The 21,655-nt window shown below is 36.0% G+C and overlaps 1 protein-coding gene across 1 annotated transcript in view; it reads right to left on the bottom strand.

Annotated features, from left to right (window-relative positions):
* The window catches only part of LOC114045928 (activin receptor type-1), a 154,583-nt gene that overhangs the window by 27,233 nt on the left and 105,695 nt on the right, over window positions 1–21,655 (bottom strand). The window contains exons 4-6 of the mRNA XM_027866137.1: window positions 18,397–18,611; window positions 15,255–15,354; window positions 11,274–11,420 (exon numbers count right to left, since the gene is read on the bottom strand). Of these exons, the coding sequence (XP_027721938.1) occupies window positions 11,274–11,420; window positions 15,255–15,354; window positions 18,397–18,611 (462 nt within the window). The remainder of the gene's footprint in view (window positions 1–11,273; window positions 11,421–15,254; window positions 15,355–18,396; window positions 18,612–21,655) is intronic.

Raw genomic sequence — 21,655 nt, 5'->3', positions numbered from 1 at the left:
CTCACCATGACCAGAATGAAGCCTCCATCTAACTTCCCAGCCACCCAGCCTCCTCCATTCAATGATATTGTCACCACTTCCTTGCCATATGGACCTTGAACTCATTTCCCTGCTGAAACTACCTTGGACTCCTGTAGGTGACGTTTAGCCACATCCTGCCTAGAATCAGGCCTCTGACCACCTCATCTGCACTTTGACCACTGGGACTTCTACTCTCTTCTAGCCCTAATTTCCAGCTCCTTTTCAAGGTTACCTTCCCCCTGATTATGAGTTCCTTGAGGGTAGGAGCTGTCTTGCTTGCTTGTATTGTTAGCACATTATGAACCTGTCATATAATAAGTACTTAACAATCTTTCTATTCACCCACCCACCCATGTTAACACTCTTCCAAGGAGAAATAGTCAGATGATTGTCTCTGGAAAAAAAAATACAATGCAAAGATGTAATAGAATTAAGTTAACCAGTACATATGGAATTATCTTTGGAGTTGTGTGAACTCTAATGAGCTAATGAAGAGTCATGACCTTTATGTGAAAGCATGAATGTAGTAGTAATTCACAAATTATTGATAAATAAGTCTGTGAATATTCATGAATATTGCTATGTAGAAAGAAATTCCTTGAGGGTATGGCAGAATAGGAACTAGAGTAGGGGGTCAGATGACCTGATTTCTTGTGCTGTTAGATATACATATGACCTTCATGAGTTCATAAATTTATAATTGTTGTGTTCAGTCATTTCTCAGTCATGTCTGAATCTTTGTGACCCCATTTGGGGTTTTCTTGGCAAAGATACTAGAGTAGTTGGCCATTTCCTTCTCCCATTCATTTTACTGGTGAGAAAACTGAAGCAAACAGGTTAAGTGACTTGTCCAGAATCACACACTCTACAAGGTATCTGAGGCCAGCAAGATTTGAACTCAGGAAGATGAGTCTTCCTGACTCCAGGACCAGCACTCTATCCACTGTGCCACATAACTGTGCCCAAAAATTTACAACTAGAAAACACTTTCAAGTTCTCTTAGTCCAAAGTCCACAGTTTACAGATGAGGAAACAGAGATCCAGGGGCTTAACAGATTTGCCTAAGGTCACAAAGATACTAAGTAGCTGCACTTAGATTTTTTAACCCAGTTTCTGACTCCAAATTTTTTGCTCTTTCAGTGTACCACATTGAACAGGTTATATTTTTCTGTGTGTCTCCATTTCCTATGTAAAATAAGGGGGCTGCATTATATGCACTCTAACTCTATAACATTCTCTGATCCCCTACATTGTATAAAACATGTTATGATTCTGCCTATGACTATATTTATGAAGAGGGAGAAGCAATGTCTTTATCTATCTAATTAGAAAGAAAATATGTATGAACCTTGCAATGGCATCTATAGTTTAAGTGCCTATAGGGAAACAAATTCTACTAAGACAACAATTTATCTAGAAGTATCTAGTAAAGTCTCTCTAAAACAAGTATTCTTGATGTCAAATTATTTTGGTTTGTCAGTTTTATCTTTGGCCTATCTGGTATTTCATTAGTAAAAATAAAAGGCAGGTCACAAGAATCTTTTGACCTTAGTTTCTTAGAGGCTTGAATCTAAAATTAAATAGGAATTATTAGTCATCCACTCCACAAGGTAATTCTCCTAAAACATTTATGGCTTGAATGGTATCTAAAACAATTGTTAACTGTGAATTTGAATGATGAATAAAACTGTGATAACTCTTCAAATGTGCCCCTCTTCTAGCTACATATGCCCCAGCCACCAGCAAAAAAAAAAAAAAAAAATTCAAGATAATCTCTGCTCCTCTGTCAAAATTGCTAAAGAATCCAAGGACAATTTAAAAAAAAAAAGAAGAGTCAAGATGGAGGAGGAAAGGCATGAATTCACTTGAGCTCTCCCAAATTCCCCTCCAAACAACTCAAAAATAACACCCCAAAAACAAATTCTGGAGTGGCAGGACCAACAAAAGGATGGAGTGAAACAATTTTCCACCAAGACAACTTAGAAGGTTGGCAGGAAAGGTCTGTCTCACTGGGATGAAAATGGAGTGTGGTCCAGTACAGGCCTTACTGGAAAAGCTACCAGCAGGCTTTGCGGGGTGGGGGGAGGGGGCCTGAATTGGCAGCCATAAACAGTAAGGTGGTAGGACAACTTGTCAGAAGGAGATTTTAGGGGACCCTTTGCAGGCAATGGGTGCACTGCCACATGTGGTCACAGTCCCAGGAACTGGGAGGAAAAGCATCACCACACTAGAGCTTGAGGCTGCAAGAGCATGGGGACTCTGGTCACAGTCCCAGGGCAGAAAAGAGTGTTTATGGTCACTCACAGAACAGAGCGCAGGCCAGAAGAACAGGGACTACGTCTCTCCTTACCACCTTGAAAAAACTGAAAACTTACAGACCTCCAGAACTAGCTCTGAAAGTAGCAGCACAAAGAAACTGAAGCCTAGCACAACGCTCTCTCCACACTGGGAGTAGAGCCCAACTTTAACATAAAGTTAAAAGTTAAGAAATAGGCTGGGAAAATGAGCAAGTAACAAAAAAATAAATAAATAAACTGATCATAGAAATTTACTATGGTGACAAGAAAGATCAAAATACAAACTCTTAAGACGACATCAAAGTCAAAACTACTATATCCAAAACCTCAAAGAAAAATGTGAATTGGTCTCAGGACCAAAAAGAATTCCTGGAAGAGCTCAAAAAGGTTTTTTAAAAATAAATAAGACACATACTTACATACAAAACAGGAAAATGATAAATGTTGGAGAAGATGTGGGGAAATTGGAACACTATTGCATTGTTGGTAGAGTTGTGAAATGATACAACCATTTTGGAGAGCAATTTGGAACTACGCCCAAAGGGCTATAAAAATGTGCATACCCTTTGACCCAGCAATAGCACTTCTAGGGCTGTATCCCAAATAGATCATAAAAATGGGAAAAGGACCCACATGTACAAAAATATTTACAGCAGCTCTTTCTGTGGTGGCAAAGAATTGGAAATTGAAGGGATACCCATCAATTGGGGAATGACTAAACAAGCTGTGGTATATGAATGTACTGGAATACTGTGGTGCTATAAGAAATGATGAGCGGCTGACTTTAGAAAAACCTGAAAAGACTTGTATGGACTGATGTTAAATTAAGTGAGCAGAACCAGAAGAACACTGTATATAGTAACAGCCATGTTGCGCAACAACTAACTTTGATAGATTTAACCCTTCTCAGCAATGCAGTGAATGATCTAAGACGTCTCCAAAAGTCTCATGATGGAAAATGTCATCCACATCCAAAGAACTATGGAGCTAGAATGCAGATTGAAGCATACTATTTGCTCTTTATTTCTCTTCTGCTTTGTTTTGTTTCCTCTTATGGTTCCTCATATTGGTTCTAATTCTTCTTTACAACATGATTAATGTGAAAATATGTTTAATAGGAATGTATATGTAGAGCCTATATCAGATTGCACATTGTCTTGAGAGGGAGGCGAGGAAGGAGGGGGAGGAAAATTTTAAATTCAAAAGCATATGGAAGTGATTGCTGAAAACTAAAAATAAATTAATAAAAAAAATTTAAAGTAAATAAGAGGGGTAGAGGAAAAATTGAGGGGGGAATGAGAGTGATACAAGAAAATCATTTTTTTTTAAAAAGAGTGAATAGCTCAGTCAAGGAGGTGCAAAAAAGAATACTGAAGAAAATAACACCTTAAAAAACAGAATAGAACAAATGGTAAAAATGAAAAAAATTTTAAAAGGACAAAAATCCAATGAAAAGAAGAATACCTTAAAAAACAGAACTGGCCAAATGGAAAAAGAGATACAAAAATTCACTGAAAATAAAAACTCCTTAAAAAACAGAATCATCCAAATAGAAAAAAGAGGTACCAAAATTCAATGAAAAGGAAAAAAAATCCTTAAAAAGCAGAATTGACCAAACAGAAAAAAAAATGTACCAAAATTCACTAAAGAAAAGAACATCTTAAAAAGTAGAACTGGCCAAATGGAAAAGGAGGTATAAAAGCTCACTGAAGAAAATAATTCCTTAAAAATTAGAATGGGCAAGTGGAAACTAATGACTTCATGAGACATCAAGAAGCAATAAAACAAAGTAAAAAAAAATGAAAAAATAGAAGAAAATGTGAAATATCTCATTGGAAAAACAACTGACCTGGAAAATAGATCAAGGAGAGATAATTTAAGAATTGACAACCTGAAAGCCATAAAAAAAAAAAAGAGGCATCATATTTCAAGAAATTGAAAGAATCCACTGATTACCAACTGAAAGAGATGTCAAAATGAAAACGCCCAAGAATATTATGGCCAATTCCACAGCCAGGTCAAGGAGAAAATATTGCAAATAGACAGAAAGAAACAATTTAAATATCTAGAAGCTACAGTCAGGATTACACAGGATTAAGCAGTTTGGATTGAAGGGCTTGGAATTATATGGCCTTAAAGGATGAGGATGAGTAACTGAACACCATCCTAAAAGTAACTTGTGCTATTATATTGCTTCATAGTTAAAGTACTTTCTTTACAGAAACTCTTTGAGATCAGCAACAGTAATAAAGAAATAACAGTTCATAATTATGCAGCTCTTTAAGGTTCGCAAAGAGATGTAACCATATTCTTTCATTTGGCCATTTTTAAAATGAGTAAATTAAGGTTTCCAAAAAGTTATGTGACAAGTGCAGAGTTACACAAGTGTTATGTTTTGGGGGTGTATTTGAAACTATCTTCCTGCCTTCATATCCAGTTGTCTATCCATTATTTGTGGCATCTCATAAAAATAAAGGTGGCTAAACATTACCATAACACCTGACAAGATCTGCAAAGCACTTTTTATACATATCATCTCACTTAAACCTCAAAATAATCCCATGAAGTAGGTGCTATTAATATCTCAATTTTACAGATAAGGAGACAGAGGCTCAAAGGAAAAGTAATCTGCTCAGAGGTCAATAGCTACTAAGCAATAAACAAAGCACTTAACTGTAGAAATGCTGGGTAATTTTGTTGTTTTTAGTTGTTTCAGTTGAGTCTGACTCTGTGACCTCTTTTGGGGTTTTTCTTGGCAAAGGTACTGGAGTGGTTTGCCTTTTCCTTTTCCAGCTCATTTTAAAGATGAAGAAACTGAGGCAGACAGGATTAAGGGACTTGCCCAGGATCACACAGCTACTGTCTGGGGCTGGATTTGAACTTCCTGACTCCAGGCCTGGCACTTTATTTGTTGTGTTACCTAGCAGCCCTCCAGGTAATTAGTTGTTTCTAACCAGTGTTTTTCTCTTGGTCCATAACACAAAGCACTTTAAATATATTTGGCCGAGGTAGAACCTCTGGGGTTCATGAGTTTATTTATTATTTATTATTCTAACCTGGGGTTCATGAGCTTATTTCATGTTTTGAAAATTTTATATCAATAACTGGTTTTCTTTGTTAAGCTATGTATTTGATTTTATGCATTTAAAAACAATAGTCTGAGAAAGGGTCCATAGTTCAGCAAACTATCGGAGGGTCCATGCCACAAAAAGGTTAAGAACCCTGACATAAGTGTTTTCTTTCCTCTCCCCCCTTTATTTCTGGGAAGAATCAAATCATTTCTTAAGGATAATACTGTTTTTCCTCCCACTTGGGGGGGAGGGGGAATGAAAGAAGCAGGAATAAAACATTGGTATTTTAAGGTGGGGGTATCTGTACAATGTTCTCAAGAGGATTCCTCCACAAAGACACGCATTTGTCATAAAGAGGTGACATGTTAGTGTAATGGGGGATGAAATCTGAGATGATTGGTGATGAGTCAAGTACTCTATGCTTCTTTCCTTCTACTTTCAGATTCTTCAAATCTAAAATGGGACAGTGTTTGCAGTATCTTTAAATCACAGAGTTATGGTAAAGACCAAATGAGAATATAGTAACAATGATGGGTTTTGTACTTTATATAGCATATCCCTATTTATATAGATATTTATATAGCACATTAAAGTTTGGAATGCTCTTTACTTATATCCACTCATTTGATCCTTACAACAGCTTTGTAGGTAGGTAGTGTTTGATGGTGGTGGTGGTGATAGTTGTTCTACCTCACAGATTTGTAAGGGGAAAATGAAATACAAAAAGCTATATAAATGTTGGTCATCATCATTGTTTTTAAACAAATAATGAGTACTTTATAAGCATAAAAAATAAAATAAAAATATAACTCATAAATTGAGGAACATATGAATATGCATGGTATAGAAATGCAATGAAATACTATTGTGCTATGAGAAATAATGAAAGAGATGGTTTCAGAGTAACCTGTTAAGACTTGTATGAACTGATGCAGAGTGAACTGAACAGATCCAAAACAGTTTATACAGTAGCTGCAATATGGTAAAGGCAAATAACTTTGAAAGAATTAGAGAACCTTATCAATATAATGGTCAACCACAATTCCAGAGGACTAATGATGAAACAGGTTGCTTACATCTTGATAGAGAGATGAAGGACTCAATGCATCATGAAACAAAATCTTTTTAGACATGCCAATGTGGAATTTTGTTTTGATTGACCATACATATTTGTAAAGGGTTTCCATTTTTTAAAAATAGCCATATAACTCATTATACAACACACAAAAGCATAATGAAGAACAAAGTAGGGGAAGGGGGGAAAGGTGCTAAATGGAAAAGAAAAGGGTGTGCCAACATGATAGGGATGGCTACAATTCAAGGAGTGTGAGTCACAAAAGACAAAGGAGGTGGGAAGAGGCAAGAAGAAGAGTACATAGTTTATAAAGCATCTCCCTGAGGGAGTTAGAAAGGAAATGGTATAGAAATGATAGAGGATCAGACAGTGCCCAATACTAGCTACCAAGGTGCACTATTTCCCTAGGATAGCTTGACTGCAAATTAGAGTAACCTATGATGACATGCCCCAGAGCATTTCTTTTTTCTTTTGTTTTTTTTTCCAATCAACAAAAATCTATTTTCTCTCTCTCACACACACACACCCATCTTTATACCACTGGAAAAGAAAAAGAAAAACAAAACCCCTGTAACAAATACACAGAGTCAAGCAAAATAAATTCCCATATCAGTCATGGAAGGGGGGGGACAACAGTGCATACATACATTTTCTGTCAGGAGGTAGGTAACCTGTTTTATGATTGGTCCTCTGGAATCATGTTTGGTAATTGCTCTAATCAGATGTCTTAAGTCTTTCAAAGTTGTTTGATTTAATAATGTTGTTTTTGTATAAATTGTTTTCTAGTCCTGCTCAGTTCCTTCTGTATCAGTTCATAGAAATCTTCCCAGCTTCTCTTAGGTCTTTTTCTGTCTCTTGAGATATCTATTGCATCATCAATGACTAACTTCTCTTAAAGTTTTTCATCATTTAGCACTTTATTTCATTTCATCCATATTTTGCTGAACCCTTCTCCAATTGATGGATACCTCCTTAGTTTCCAGTTCTTTGTTACTACAAAAGAGCTGCTATAAATATTTTTGTACACGTGGGTCCTTTTCTTTGATCTCTTTGGGGTATAGGCCTACTTTTGCTGAGTTGAAGCATGTGTACCATTTAATGACTTTGGGGGCACAGTTCCAAATTGCTTTCCAGAATGGCACCACTAACTGTGCATTCATGTGCTAGTCTTCCCATGATCTTGCCATTCTTCATTCTTACCAATTTTGCCAACATGATAGGTAAACTTCTAAGTTACTTTAATTTGTATTTCTCTAATTATTAGTAACTTGGAACATTTTTTTCTCAAATGGAATGTAATAGCTTGCCATTTGTCCACTGAAACTGCTCATTCATATTCTCTTACCATTTATCAATTAAGGACTGGCTCTTATTCCTATAAATTTGAATCAATTCCTTAAATATTTTGGAAATAAATCCTTTATAAGACAAACCTGCTACTTTTTTTCTTCCCAATTACCTGTTTCTCTTCCAATTTTAGTTGCATTGGTTTCATTTTATGTAATCAAAATTGTGCCCTGGGCCTTTCTAAACTAGAGGAATCAAGGATGCATCAGGGCGCATAAGTTTTCCTTCCACCATCTTTTTGTCCTTTCTGTTTCTATAGTTTTCATCTTAATAAGTAATTAGCTGCTCTCCTTTGCAACTTTCCTCTTTTCCCCCAACTTTTCTTCCTCTCTGCCTCTTTTTATCAGACTGAGATATAGAGAAATATATTTTTGAATTTTTAAAATATTTAATGAGTTTCATGTTACCTGTTTGCAATTTTCAAATGTTCATATTTTCAAATATTTATGTTCCTATCTTTCAAAGAATCATTCCCAAATCATTTGTTACCTTACATTTCCACATGATTCTCAATCAATTTCTTCTTTTCATCCACATGCACTCCTTACCACGTCCCAATACTTGTGGGGATGGCTTGCCTGGGCTGTTTTGATTAAAGCTTTAAGAAAATAACTTAAAATGGGACGTTGTGAAAATTCTATCTAGTGCTCAAGTTTGGGGCATTCCATATTTGTTGGAATAACTGTAGCATTCATTTTCATTGTCAAAAATAAATCCTCTGTTGTTAGTGAAAGAGAGATGTCTCCAAATAGGCATGTTCTGAACAGTTGACAGATTCATTCAAAGTTAAGCTTAAGTAAATTGATTGTGGTAGTTTTCTTTAGAATATGATGATGCAATAGATATCTCAAGAGACAGAAAAAGACTTAAGCACCCTCAGCTAAGAAGAGTTGGAACCCTTATCAGCCCCTTAACTATCTTCTCTCTGTGGGAGCTGTTCAGTTATTGTAAGTTCAAAGTGTTAAATGTTACATTTCAAAAAAATAGCTATATCTCTTCTCAAAATAGACATAGTATCATTCTAAGGTAGTGTTCATTAAGACCTAAATACATATATATATTTAAAGAAAAAAAACTCATAACAACACTTTTAAAATACAATTGTATTTGCAATTTGGCCTCAAGAATTTGTGAATTATAAATCTCTTATCAGGCATTAACAGTCAGAAGAAGACTATGCCACTGGTTCAATGATAGGAGACTATGGGAGGCAACTAAGTGGCTCAGTGCTGGGCCTGGAGTCAGGAATACCTGAGTTCAAATCTAACTTCAAATGCTCACTAGCTGTGTGACTCTGGGCAAGTCATTTACCTTCTGTTTGACTTAATTCACTGGAGAAGGAAACGGCAAACCACTCCAGTATCTTTGCCAAGAAAACCCCATGGACAACATTGACATATTATGGGGCTCACAGAGTCATGAAGAGCCAGACACTACTGAATAACTGAACAGTAACAAATGGGTAGGCGGAAGTATAGAATGGGAATTTTGTTACAGTAACATTCTCAGGGTAGAAAAGGCCATGTGTTGTTAGCCTCAAGTATTATTTTAGTAATAACAAAGGAAGAGAAAGGAAACTCTGGATCACAAAGCTTAAGAGATACAGAAAACTTGCAAAATGTGCCGAAGATGTTGAAGCAAACAAAAAATAATGTACTCCAGAGAGAGAGAGAGAGAGAGAGAGAGAGATATTTAATGTCAAGTGAATCCATAGACAAATTTATGACAATGATTATGAGAAGGGTGGAGAGGAATAAAAAAATGAGCTTATCTATCATTACAGATAAATACAGTAAGAATAAGCATTGCTCTGCAATGTATAAAACCTAGTGTAATGAATCACATCACAAAGGTGACTTTTTATATCTCTTATGTATGACTACCCTGATCAGGCTTTGAACATGATGACACATATACCTTAGGCTGTACTCAGAAAGTGGATGGCAAAGTGCCAACTCATGTGTTTAGAGGAGTTACATTATGTCATGGGCCCTGAAAGAGTCTTTTTTTTTCCCTTTTTTTTTACATTGATAAATATTTATGGAATAAAACGAGCATTTCCCTAACATAGTACAATAAAAAAGATGATTGTACATGAAACTGCAAACCTACTAAAGCACAACTTGCTATTCCTTTCAAATATACAACAAAATTATCTTGTAAATTTCTTTTTTTTTTACACCTGGCCCCCCTCACTCTACACTAGAGATGGCTTCTTTTAAAGTCTACAGAACAGCATGGAAGCTTTGCCCCTTGATCATGTTACAGCAGTGCTGAAATTAGCATGATTCAGATATTTTTGCATAGATTTACAAACTTACAAAATTTCCTTGGTGCCCAACTTTCAATATTTTCTGCAATTTATAGTAATAGTGTATCTTTCTTTAACAATTCTTATTTATTTTTTTTTAAATTGCTTTGTGGAATATGCAACAGTTAAGAAAAATTTTGATTGATTCTTGACTTTAAAATCAGATGTCCCTGATGATTTCTTATAAAATAGCAAAAATGTTCCATTTAAATTTGGTAAAAGCAATGAGCAAACTGAAAGAAAATAGAGCTTAATTCCACTAAGTGGTTTGATAATGAAATCATTCAAGCCCTTTAAAAAAAAAAAAAAGGTTGGTTTTTTTTTTAAAGATGGAAAACTTACAGATACAGGAATAAGAAAATGTAATCCAGATGTTCTCTCATTATCTACAAATGTATGTGAATTCAGAAAAGAATTGTAAGCAAGAGAGGTGGTTTAGCATGAATGAACACAGAGCTGACCTCAGACTCAGGAAATTAGTTCAAGTCTCCTCTCTGACACATATAGGCCGTGTGGCCCTGGGCAGCCTGCTATACCTCTCTAACACTCTAGATTAAAAAGACTATGCAGAACTACACTAGTGAAATAACAGAATCAGTTAAAGAACAATTTCAAGCAGAAATAAGGAGAAAAATGCATTTCTAGACTTGAATTTCAGTTACGATGATTCCAATTTAAAAACATCATTATCATCATCATCATCATCATCACAATCACACTTAGCATTTATATAGTACCTACTATGTATCTGGCATTGTGTTAAGCACTTTGCAAATATCTCATTTAATTCCCACAACAACAAAGTAAAGTATGTACAATTATCATCCCCATTTCATAGTTTCGGGAAGTGAGGCAAACAGAAATTTAAGTGACTTGCTCAGGGTGACAGCTAGTAAATCCCTGAAGTGAGATTTGAATTCAGGTCTTCCTTACTCTAGACCTAGTGCTATCTCTCTACTATACCAACTAACTACCCTATGCTTATAAGCAAGTATTGGCTATTGCTACTTCTATTACTATAGATTATGTTCTTCAGTTCACTTTCACAAAAACAAGATCAGAAAATCAGAAAATTATCAAACAATGTATTTTATTGATATTTACTTCAGTTGATAAATACAATTAGCTAGCAGGTTATTCTTCTTACTTACCTAGAATATTTTCATGCCTTAGCAATACAGTGTTATATAATTCTGTTTCTCTGAACCAAGATTTCTCATCCCGGGAGGAGAATATCTTTACAGCAACATTTTCTCCTTGCCAATGGCCTCGCCACACCTCTCCATATCGGCCTTTTCCTGATGAAGGCAAAGCAAAGGTGATTTTGATCAATGGGTTCCATTAGAGAGAGCCAACTCCAATTAGCTCTCAAAGGTCCTGAGTGGTTACAAACTAAATTAAACTTTAAAAACAAGTCAATAAAATTAATGTCTGCAACTCCTGGTTGTTTATATTGTTTACCTTGAAAACCAATTTCACCAGTTACTGTAAGCCTTTGCCTATAACATATACAATAAGACAGGAAACATTCCCCCGCCCCTCAATATCTTCTAAGCCCTGCATACAGTCATGAATTGCTATTCAATTTCAAAAGTGCAAGATAATAATTACTATCATCAAGGTTGAAGGAACTGAATAATAAGCCATCACTTAGAATCATGAAGAATTCTATTCTAGTCTTGCCTCTATGACATGCTGGCCTTATAAACCTGGACAAGTCATTTAACCTCTCAGTATTCCCACACAACTAAGTTGATATGATACAGAATAGCTCCATCAATAAAGGGTATTCCCCCAAAAGGATTTCTAAAAACCAACTGAAAACATAGATCCTAATTTAAAAAAATCGTGACTGACATTTATATAGCACCTTAAAGGACTAGGGCTTAGACCTAATGATTTTGAGATAGGGAAATCCCAGGGGAGGAACTCCTACCAAAGCAGGTTTTTACCTTCTCTGCAACTTAAAATCATAGAGAGTTGCCTAAGGCACTAAGATATTAAGTGATTTTTCCCAGGATCATAAACCCAGTATGTGTCAGATGAGACAGGTATTCCAAGCTTCCAGGTTAGCTCTCTAAAAATTATACCACACTGCCTCTCATGCAGCACCTTAAGGTATACAAATCAGCAGAAAGTTTCTAAGTGAAGAAAAGAGGAAAATTCTACTGCTATTACTGGGGTAGCAGGAGGCAAAAATTACTCAAGTGTTCGTACACAGTTGAAGAGTTCACTGTGATGAAGAAAAACAAGATTACAGAATACTAAAGTATAAACTGGGGGCTGGAAAGAAGAAAGAAAAACCTTCACTGAAGAGGAAAAGTAAGTATTTTTGAAAAGCTTTAAATGGCATGTTCCCAAAAACAGAGTCTGATACTGAGAATTGCTATAACCATTTGCTTTCTGATGGAGCCCAGTAATGAACAGTGCATTACATACAACACTGGAAGGGCTCCATGAACTTTTAAGTTTCTGAACATCTTCACTGTATAGCTGTGACTTGACACTGATGGTACATGACCTAGTCCTGCAGAATCGATACACCCATCTTTGCCTACCACAGGCTCTTTTTTTCCATTATTTAATTAAGGGAAATATATTGACCTTACGTATTAACAACAAGCATAAATCAAGAGTGAAAACACATACATATGTGCACAAGTATAGAAAAATACATGCATACACACATTCAGCACTCAATTTAGTAGCATGTTCTTTCTAGAGATAAACTTGAAACAAGTGTTCTTCCTTTTTTTGGTGCTGTAGGATTTCTCCCAAGGTTACGTGGATTCTGGTATTTGATTCTATGTTTGTGATAACACAGTTATCCCTTCCACATTAGAGGCAGGCTTTCCTGTGATCTAGAAAATCTACATAAAATTTTTTGGCCCTTCCTTCATACCAGAGAAGTAGTCTGAATTTTTTTTTCTTTTACGAGGTGTTTAGAGTACTTTATTGTAAAATTTGGGTTAAGTGTTTAGTCATAGGCTCTGCATCATTTGCCAGCCTTTGGGTGTCGTCAGCAGCTGCCACAGAACTCCCCCAAAATTCCCATTTAATTTGTTATGCTGACCCATACCATATTGAAACCATGATGGGGAAAGGTGTATTGCCACCAGAGTACATATTACTATGACTACTGGCTGTTTCCTTGTTTCTTAAGTACCTACACTGTGGAAACTGCTGGAGCTAAAATGGCTGCTGACTCTGGACTGCCACTTCATCCATTTAACACAGTTAAAATAATCTTACCATGGGAGGTATACTTATACGATGGACCATGTGTAACTGAAGGATTAATTGTGATCCAAGTCATGAAATGTCTCATAATCTCTACTCTCTTTCCAGTCCTCCCATCACCCCCATTTATAATTGTATATGCAATAATCTTTTTTATCCTGCTTATGGTAACTTATTCAATTATGTGCTAATATTCTAGTCATCTTTGCCTCTTAAGAGTGCTGAGACTATAGCTAAGTTTTCTGGGCATGATGGTTTGTTGGCTCATAGAATATTTGCTAAACTCAGTGTCTGTTGAATTGAATTTTCAGTTGCTATATACCAGTGTTCAGTTCAGGGGTAGGGACCACCCCAGCCCTGGTTTAAAATATCATCTCCTAACTGATCTACATCTCAAGGTTTAAGCTTTGGCTTTTCAGAACACAGTCAAAAAGAAGAAAGGACTCAATATCTAAAACTTTTTTTTTTGCTTCTCTCAGCAAGAATACTGCCAACTCTCTTAAAGCATGCCTCAATCCCCACTCCTCCTTTGACTTTTCTATTGAAATGTCTACCAAATGTATTTGGAGCCAAGTACTTTCAGGAGCTATGCAATTTAAAAAATGAAGTCCGCTGCTCCTGCAGTTATTTTTAAAGCCTCTAGCATCCTGGTGGAGAGCCAATATCATTTTTAAGATGCCTTAGACACTTTTCCTGGGATCTAGGACATGATCTCTGGCAGAAGAGCAAATTCTGTGGAGCACACACCAAAGAAGTAATCAAGATTGACAACTTTACTCTCGAAGCTTGGGGAAAAACAGTTGGCAATATTCCCACGTAATTTGAAGTATGAAATGAAAATCATAAACATTTAGCATTGTCCTCCTCTATCAGATATTCAGGCCATTCAGTATAACACTGATTCTTCTCCTGATTTCTCTGAGGTCTTAAAATATCAGCAGACTTTTCAGGGAAAAGACAGCAACCAGCCTAGAAATCTTCCAAACGCAATTTAGAAATTTGCTTATAAACAGCAATCTACTGGATGAAGAATTCTACTGTTTTTTTTTTATTAAACAAACTCAATTTTTCATTTCTATTTCTAAAGTTCTATTATGCAATTCCCATTCTTTCATTCAAAATAGCTTCTAATTGAAGAGTAGAGAGCTTTATTCTTATCAAACTGCTTTGACATGTCCATATTTATGATAGCCCTCGTATCAAAGAGGAATCCATGAAAGACTGAACATTATTGATTTTTAAAAAATGCTCCATAAAAGCTACTGAAAATCAAAAAACTTTAAGTCAGGACCCTCAAGAATATTTTCTATTCAGAAAATATTCCTAAAAATTAAAAAAAAAGTAATAAGATAGCATTTATCTAGCACCATAAAACTTACCAAGTATTTTTACATATACCATGAATAAAATAACCAGCATTTATTAAATAGTTACCAAAAACCCCACGAGATACATATTACTATGCCCATTTTACAGACAGGTAAAACGAAGCTGCAAAAGTTAGATGACTTGCTCAGATAGTCATAACTACTAAAGAATCTAAGGGACATTTTAAAATCTGAATCTTCCTTACTCAAAGGTACATGAATACCTACTGTCATGAATGGTTAAAACTACAACTAGGGAATGCATGAACCCCCAAAATCCAAAATGGCAATTCAGTTTTACAGGAAATTAGACAAAGACTTTTGGAGTTCAGACAAGTTCATGTTGAATGTTGTCCTCCATTCTCAAAGAGGACCAAAAATCCGTGCTATGCTAAGTGTTCAAGACCTGCCTCCTAACATAATTGTAACAAGCAAAGATGAGAACCAAATTTCCCACCTCCCATTCCATTATCTATTCTCAGAAGAGGGCAGGGGAAAAAAGGGGAAAAAAAGACTGTTACCAACCTACACACTCCAATAGTGTAATCTGACGAGCCACGGTTCTTTGTACGAGAAAAGGAAGACCAGAGCCACTTCCTGACGTACAAGAATGATCCATTAAATCCTGTGGTTTGAAACAAGGAGAAAGGAGGACCATTGGGAAATAGCTAAGAGTAATTTGTCTTTATTCGATAAAAGAATACAAGGACATAAGCATGCATGTTATCAGTTGCTGACGGGATGTACTCATGAACGAGAAATAACATAATGAAATTTCCCTTAAAAAAAAAAAGCCAACCCAAATCTGCTTCTACAAATGAAGTATGTAGTCAAAAAATATATATGTATATATTTTCTTGGTTACCAGTTGCAGAGAGTTTTCCTTTTCACTCAGAGTCAGCCAAGGAGAGACGTCTTCCTAAACACAGTGACAAGATGGTGGAAAATCTCTCATTTGAAGCAGGGACATAGTATCCTTACATAGCCAATTGTGGAACCATGTAAATGGTGGTAATAATGGCATGAAAGGAGGCAGCATTCCAAAAACCTAATTGTTTTTCAAAATACTTTAGTGAAGGGGTAAAGCGTTAATAGTTTTGTTTGTATTCCATCTTCTTTCATGTCCTCTATACCACTGTGATACACTAGCAATCACCACACTTACAAAAAGGCAAGCATCATTACAAGGGGCAGAAAAATGAGACTCTTAAGAGACTAGATAAATCATAAAATGGATAATCAGGGGTTGCCTAGAGTTCACAAAGCTTATTTTGAAGTCTTCCGCTCCATAAATAGTTTGCTATTCATTTTTCTCTCTTCATATTATTATTCCTTGTGTTTAACTTTACAACACAGCTAAGAGATTCTTCTTGAGGTTACTAGCTTTCTTTTAAATAATCAAACTTTCTAATTTGCCAAACAGTAGCTACACCTAGTGTCATCTGAGGAATAAGCCATGCATTTTAGTTTTGTAAGGCAGTTCACTAGTGGGTAAATATAATTTTGGCCAAGAATTTGCAAATGGATATCTCATTTAAACGAACAAGTCAACAGACTGCAATTCATGACAGTTTCTATATCTTGTTTTTAAGAGTGTTCGTCAAACTGGTACCATATCATGATTTTATACTGTCATTTCATCTGATTGACTTTAAAAGACTATTTTGGGACACACTTCCATCTTTCTTCTTAAATTGTAAAAGCTATTTAAACAGTAATTTACACTAGCTGTTCCTATCACTGCCCTTGGTAATTAGTTCTATGTTAGCAGCTCTGAGGAATGAAGCTCTGTCTAATTTATTTTAGCACCCTACTTTGCCTAAGCTTTGTAAGAATTCCCTCTAGTCCCTTCTGTTTTCACTAACTCGATAAATTCATCTAATTTCCCTTAGAACTTGAAAGGTCTTAAGTGCATTTCCTTTTAAAGAATACAATCCCCAGTCTTGAAATTGAATATATCCTCTTTCCAGGGTGCTTTCAGGCACAGACTAAAGTAGATGGATGAAAGTATGTCCAACATAAGCAAGAGATAGAGGAGGAGACAGTGGGGTGGGGTGACTCTAGGCCTATCCCCATTTACCCTCAAAGGTGGAATCTCCAGGCCCCAGGACTTCAGGGTTTTGGGTAGTCTAGTTTACGTGGTGAAATTAGCAAAAGCTTTTTGCTTTTTGGAAGAATACTAAGTTAGCTGATATCCCACTTTTGGAAAAAACTATTCCTGAAATGGCATTCCAATAATTTCTTCCTAAAGGTTTCTCACTTGTCCACTCTCATTTAATCATCTTGGAACCCCTCAATAACTTATTACTTGTGGATTTACCCTATATTCCTTAGAGTACAAAGCATATTAAGAATTCCTTTGAAGGAATACATTTCACTTTCCACAGCTTTCTTAATGAGAACAGTCACAGTCTAGGAAATCTGAGGGAATCTACACTCTGCTTTTTAAAATCAACACAAGCTTTAAGGTATTAGTGTCTATGAAAAAAAATTACCTGAAAAGTTCTTGCAAAAAGAAAAAAATTTCGGGGGAGGTAGGTGGCACAGTGAATAGAGCTCTGGCCTTGGAGCCAGGAGGATCTGAGTTCAAATCCAGCCTCAGACACTAACATTTACTAGCTGTGTGACCCTGGGCAAGTCATTTAACCTCAATTGCCTCACCGAAAAAAAAAGTGCAAAAAAAAAAGTTTCTATTTCAGAAAAGTTGGATTTTAGGAATAGCTGTTCCAGGCCCAGAGTTAAAAAAAAAAAAAAAAAGATGGGGAGGAGTATTTAAAACATGAAAATGCAACCCTATATCCCAACCTCTTATAACAAAATTCATGTATTGCATAAAGCCCACTATTTGCACATAGTGTTCAATATGGAACAAATGACTTCCTATAGAGCAAAGAATGCAAAATAATACATTGGTCACTTTAGTACCAAAAGGATCTAACCAGGAATGAACTGGCTTATTTACTATTAACATTCTTATCAATATTTTTAAATTGTGCTTTAAAAAAAACCCTAAAAGATACTGATAGTCCTTTTAAAATGTTTTCATCATAAAAACATGAAAGAGAGAATTTCAGAATGTTTTAAACCCTTTTAAATGACTCTCTGTTTCAACCATTCAAAAAGTTTCATCACTCCACAAGGTGGCGGCACAGGGATATGGAAAACTTTCCCTGCTGCTCTAGATGACAAGTTTTAAGCGCTTAACAATTAGGGGTTATGTTGCAATAAATGAAAGGCAAAATAATTTAGGAAGGATCAAATGGGAGAGTAGGAATTTTAAATGGTATACACACATATACAACCAAAGGGCAAAAAAAAATCCTAAAAAAAGAAATCTATTTAGAAGAAAAATGAAACTCTCCCCTCAGTTAACTATAAACATCTATCCAAGTTTAATGTCACATGACTGCAAAACAGTAATGTGAACAGTGAACATAAGCTCACAACATGAGTGACTTGTACAGCATGCACAGCTCTGGGCAACTTTCTAAAACCAATCTATTTTTTCATATATAGATATGTATGAATTCTGCCAAGCATAGTTACTAGCCAGTACTGGGTTTCAAGGAAAAGAATACAATGGACCTTTTTTTTCTGTTTCAGTCAGCCCTTGTGGTTTGTATTATTTTGTTTTGTTTTTTAATTTCCAGCCCCATTAAAAACTCACTGCTAAGGTGCTATCGCCAACATTTGTAGTGATGAGTCCATCAATGGTGCCATATTCCACTTCTCTGGGGTTAAGCCGCTCCTGATTCCGTTTTTTGAATTTCCGAATGCCCACAACCAGTAGAATAACAAAAAGGCATGCTGCTATAGAGAGGCCTATAAAGATGGCCATATAATCCAGGCTGAATCGTGAATATCCTCCTGGGAAGGATTTCCCTAGAGAGAAAAGGGTAATTAATTAGCCAAAAGGATCACTATTTGCTTGGTTTATAAAGGAGATTTCTTAACAATAAGCTTTATTTTAAAAAAAACACAAGACATATCCCTCTTTCATAATAAAACATTACAAGGGGGAAAAGCCATTCCAAATTCTAACATTCAACAACCCAACCAATAGAAATAAAATTCTGGTTTGAAGAAAAAAAAATCTACTCCAAACTAGATAATAAACAAGAAAATATTTTTTAAACTTGACAAAACAAAAACAATTGTTATTAAGAAGAGAATTTGACCTGCAGAGCTTTTCACCTTCAGAGCCTTACAAATCACCAATCTTCAATATTACTATGACAAAGGTGGTTATCTGAAACAAATAAATTAAACCTGTGGCAGATTTTCTTCCCCACCTTCCACTTCACTGTGGAAGTTTCTCTCTAACTTCAAATATATCACAGATTGCCACACATTGCCACCCAAATCTTCCTCAGACAACATATCTTTGAGATTATTTCTTTCTCTGCTAAGAGCCTATGAAAGCTTCACACTTGTCTATTGAATCAAGTTCAGCCTTAAACAATTCATCCTCAACTCCCATCACTTTACTTCCCAGAATGCTCTGCTCTAGTCTGGTCCTTTCCTTTGTGCCTTCACCATGAGTACTGTATATCATTTTTCCTTGTCTTCATTCTTTTCTTATCCTTCATTATACCCTTTCTACTTTACCAAAACACTCTTGAGCCAAATTCCTTCATGCAGTTTATCACCTAACTATTCAACCCTCAATGAAATATATTTGAGCTACATGATCTCAAAGGTCTTTTCCACCTCTAAAATTCTTTATCTTCTTTCACTTATTTGCAAACCTATAAAAATTAGTGCTTTAGTGTTCTTTCACTTGATAAAATACTGGAGCAGACTTTCAGGTCACATCACCAGCAAGATAGAAGACTAGAAATTTTCTCTGATTCTCATGACTTTTTAAACATCACCAATATAGAAATTATACATAACAGATAAAGCAATTTCCACTCTCTTAATGGTTTAGGACTTTAAGAACCTTAATAAGGTAAAAATCTAGCAAACTAACAGCTTTATTGTTGTTGTTTAGTCATATCTCAGACATGTCTGACTCTTCATGACCCCTTTTCAGGTTTTCTTGGGAAAGATCCTGGAGTGGTTTGCTATTTGAGTCTCCAGTTCATTTTACAGATGGGGAAACTGAGGCAAACAGGGTTAAATGACTTGCCCAGGGTCACACAGCTAGTATCTTAGGCCAAATTGGAATTTGGGTCTTTCTGACTCTGACTCCAGGTCTAGAACTCTACCTACTGTGCTTCCTAGCCACCCCAGTAGAAAAGGCTAATCCTTAACCTTTAAATCATTTATACAACACCCCTCTCTCCTCCCATCTCTCATTTCCCATGAGGGTGGAGTTGCATAAACTATCTATGGGCATGCAACAGAACTCAACTACTCCTCCAGCTTCCCAATGAGGCAGAAAAACAAAAAGCAAAGAAGTTTGAGCTTGCTGAGACAGCAGCATTCTGTCAGGAATGGGAACTAGCATAGGACACTAACGGATGGTTGTGTGGCACTCCACTAAGACTGAAGTAAAGAGCCAAGCATCCAGCTGGGGCCAATTTCTTCCCCTTCTAGAAGTCACTTGGGACAAAGACACAGGTTAGTGAAATGTAGGAGGAGTCTGAGAAGGCTTTGAGGTCCAGCCTCCAAGGAAACTCCCATCAAAGTGTAAGGAATTGCAGAGTGAGCTATATGGGGATATAAGCAAAAAAAGAGTGAAATTACCAGAAATTTCAGGAATAAGAAAATTCTGTTAAAGACATTGGCTAAGGCTAAGAAGTGAATGTGGCCTCTAAATTCACTAAAAGAGTCCAGATGCCTATGAATAAATATTTCAAGACAAAGGAAAATCAATTAACATTTGATAAGGCAGAAAGGCCTATGGATTGTCAAGAGGGTATAGAACTACTGCAGGAAGTTACCGAATGGTTAAGAGAAATAGAACTGTGAAAGCAGAATTTATGGATTACAAAGCCAAAATAATTAGCAGAATCAAAAAACTTGAATCCACAACAGCAATCTCAAACAAATAAACAAAAGAGAAAATAACTTATTGGAATGCAAATACACAGAACTGAAGGACAATCTGGAAGAAAAACAAAAAGTAATAATGTTAAAAGAAAACAATTTCCAAGCAAAACATTGATCTTAAAGCAGGCTATGTAGAGACAACATCAGGATTATAGGTTTCCCAGAAAAACAAAAATCAAAAAAGTTGAATATCATAATGCAGGAAAACTTTGTTCAGAACTTCTGAACAAAGAAAATGCATTAATCGAAAGAATCTATAGATTGTCTCCGGGAAAAAAACAAAAACCAAAAAACCTATGATGCAATATCCAAAATACGTATCGGTTAAATTGAACAATTCCAATGACAAACAACAAATTCTGTAAGAAAGCAAGAGAAAGATCTACAAATGTAAAGGAAAGGAAATTCAAATAACCCATATTTTTCTGCAACCACCAGAAACTGCAGGAGGGAATAGAATAATGTATTTTGAAATACAAATGAGCTCAAGATGCGACCCCAAGGGAGCTATCCTGCAAACCTAAGGCTAACATTTAATGCGGAGATTGAGGTAGGGGGGGTGGTAAAAGAACACCCACTAAAAAGAGGCATTCAAAACATTGCCAGAAAGAAAACTAGACCTAAGTAAACCATTTGCTTTTCAAATACTTCAAACAACAGAAATATAAGAAAGGTAAACAAACACAGCAACCAAGACAACAAGAACAAAATAACAACAGAAGGCCCATTAAGAGATTTCTTTCTGAAAGTACACAACAGTGAAAGTAAAAGGCAAATAGAAGTGATAGTGGAGAGATAGGACTGAAACATCACGGACTAAGACTCATAATATGTAGCGTCGTGTCAATCGATAATCGTCTTGAAGGACCAAATGGCACAATGGGAGGGAAGCGGGGGGGGGGGGGGGGGGGGGGGGGGGGAGGGGGGAG

This window comes from Vombatus ursinus, unplaced genomic scaffold (genome assembly GCF_900497805.2).
Source record: "Vombatus ursinus unplaced genomic scaffold, bare-nosed wombat genome assembly UNPS02014779.1, whole genome shotgun sequence".
NCBI lineage: Eukaryota > Metazoa > Chordata > Mammalia > Diprotodontia > Vombatidae > Vombatus > Vombatus ursinus.
This window is presented reverse-complemented; position numbering and strand designations above follow the sequence as displayed.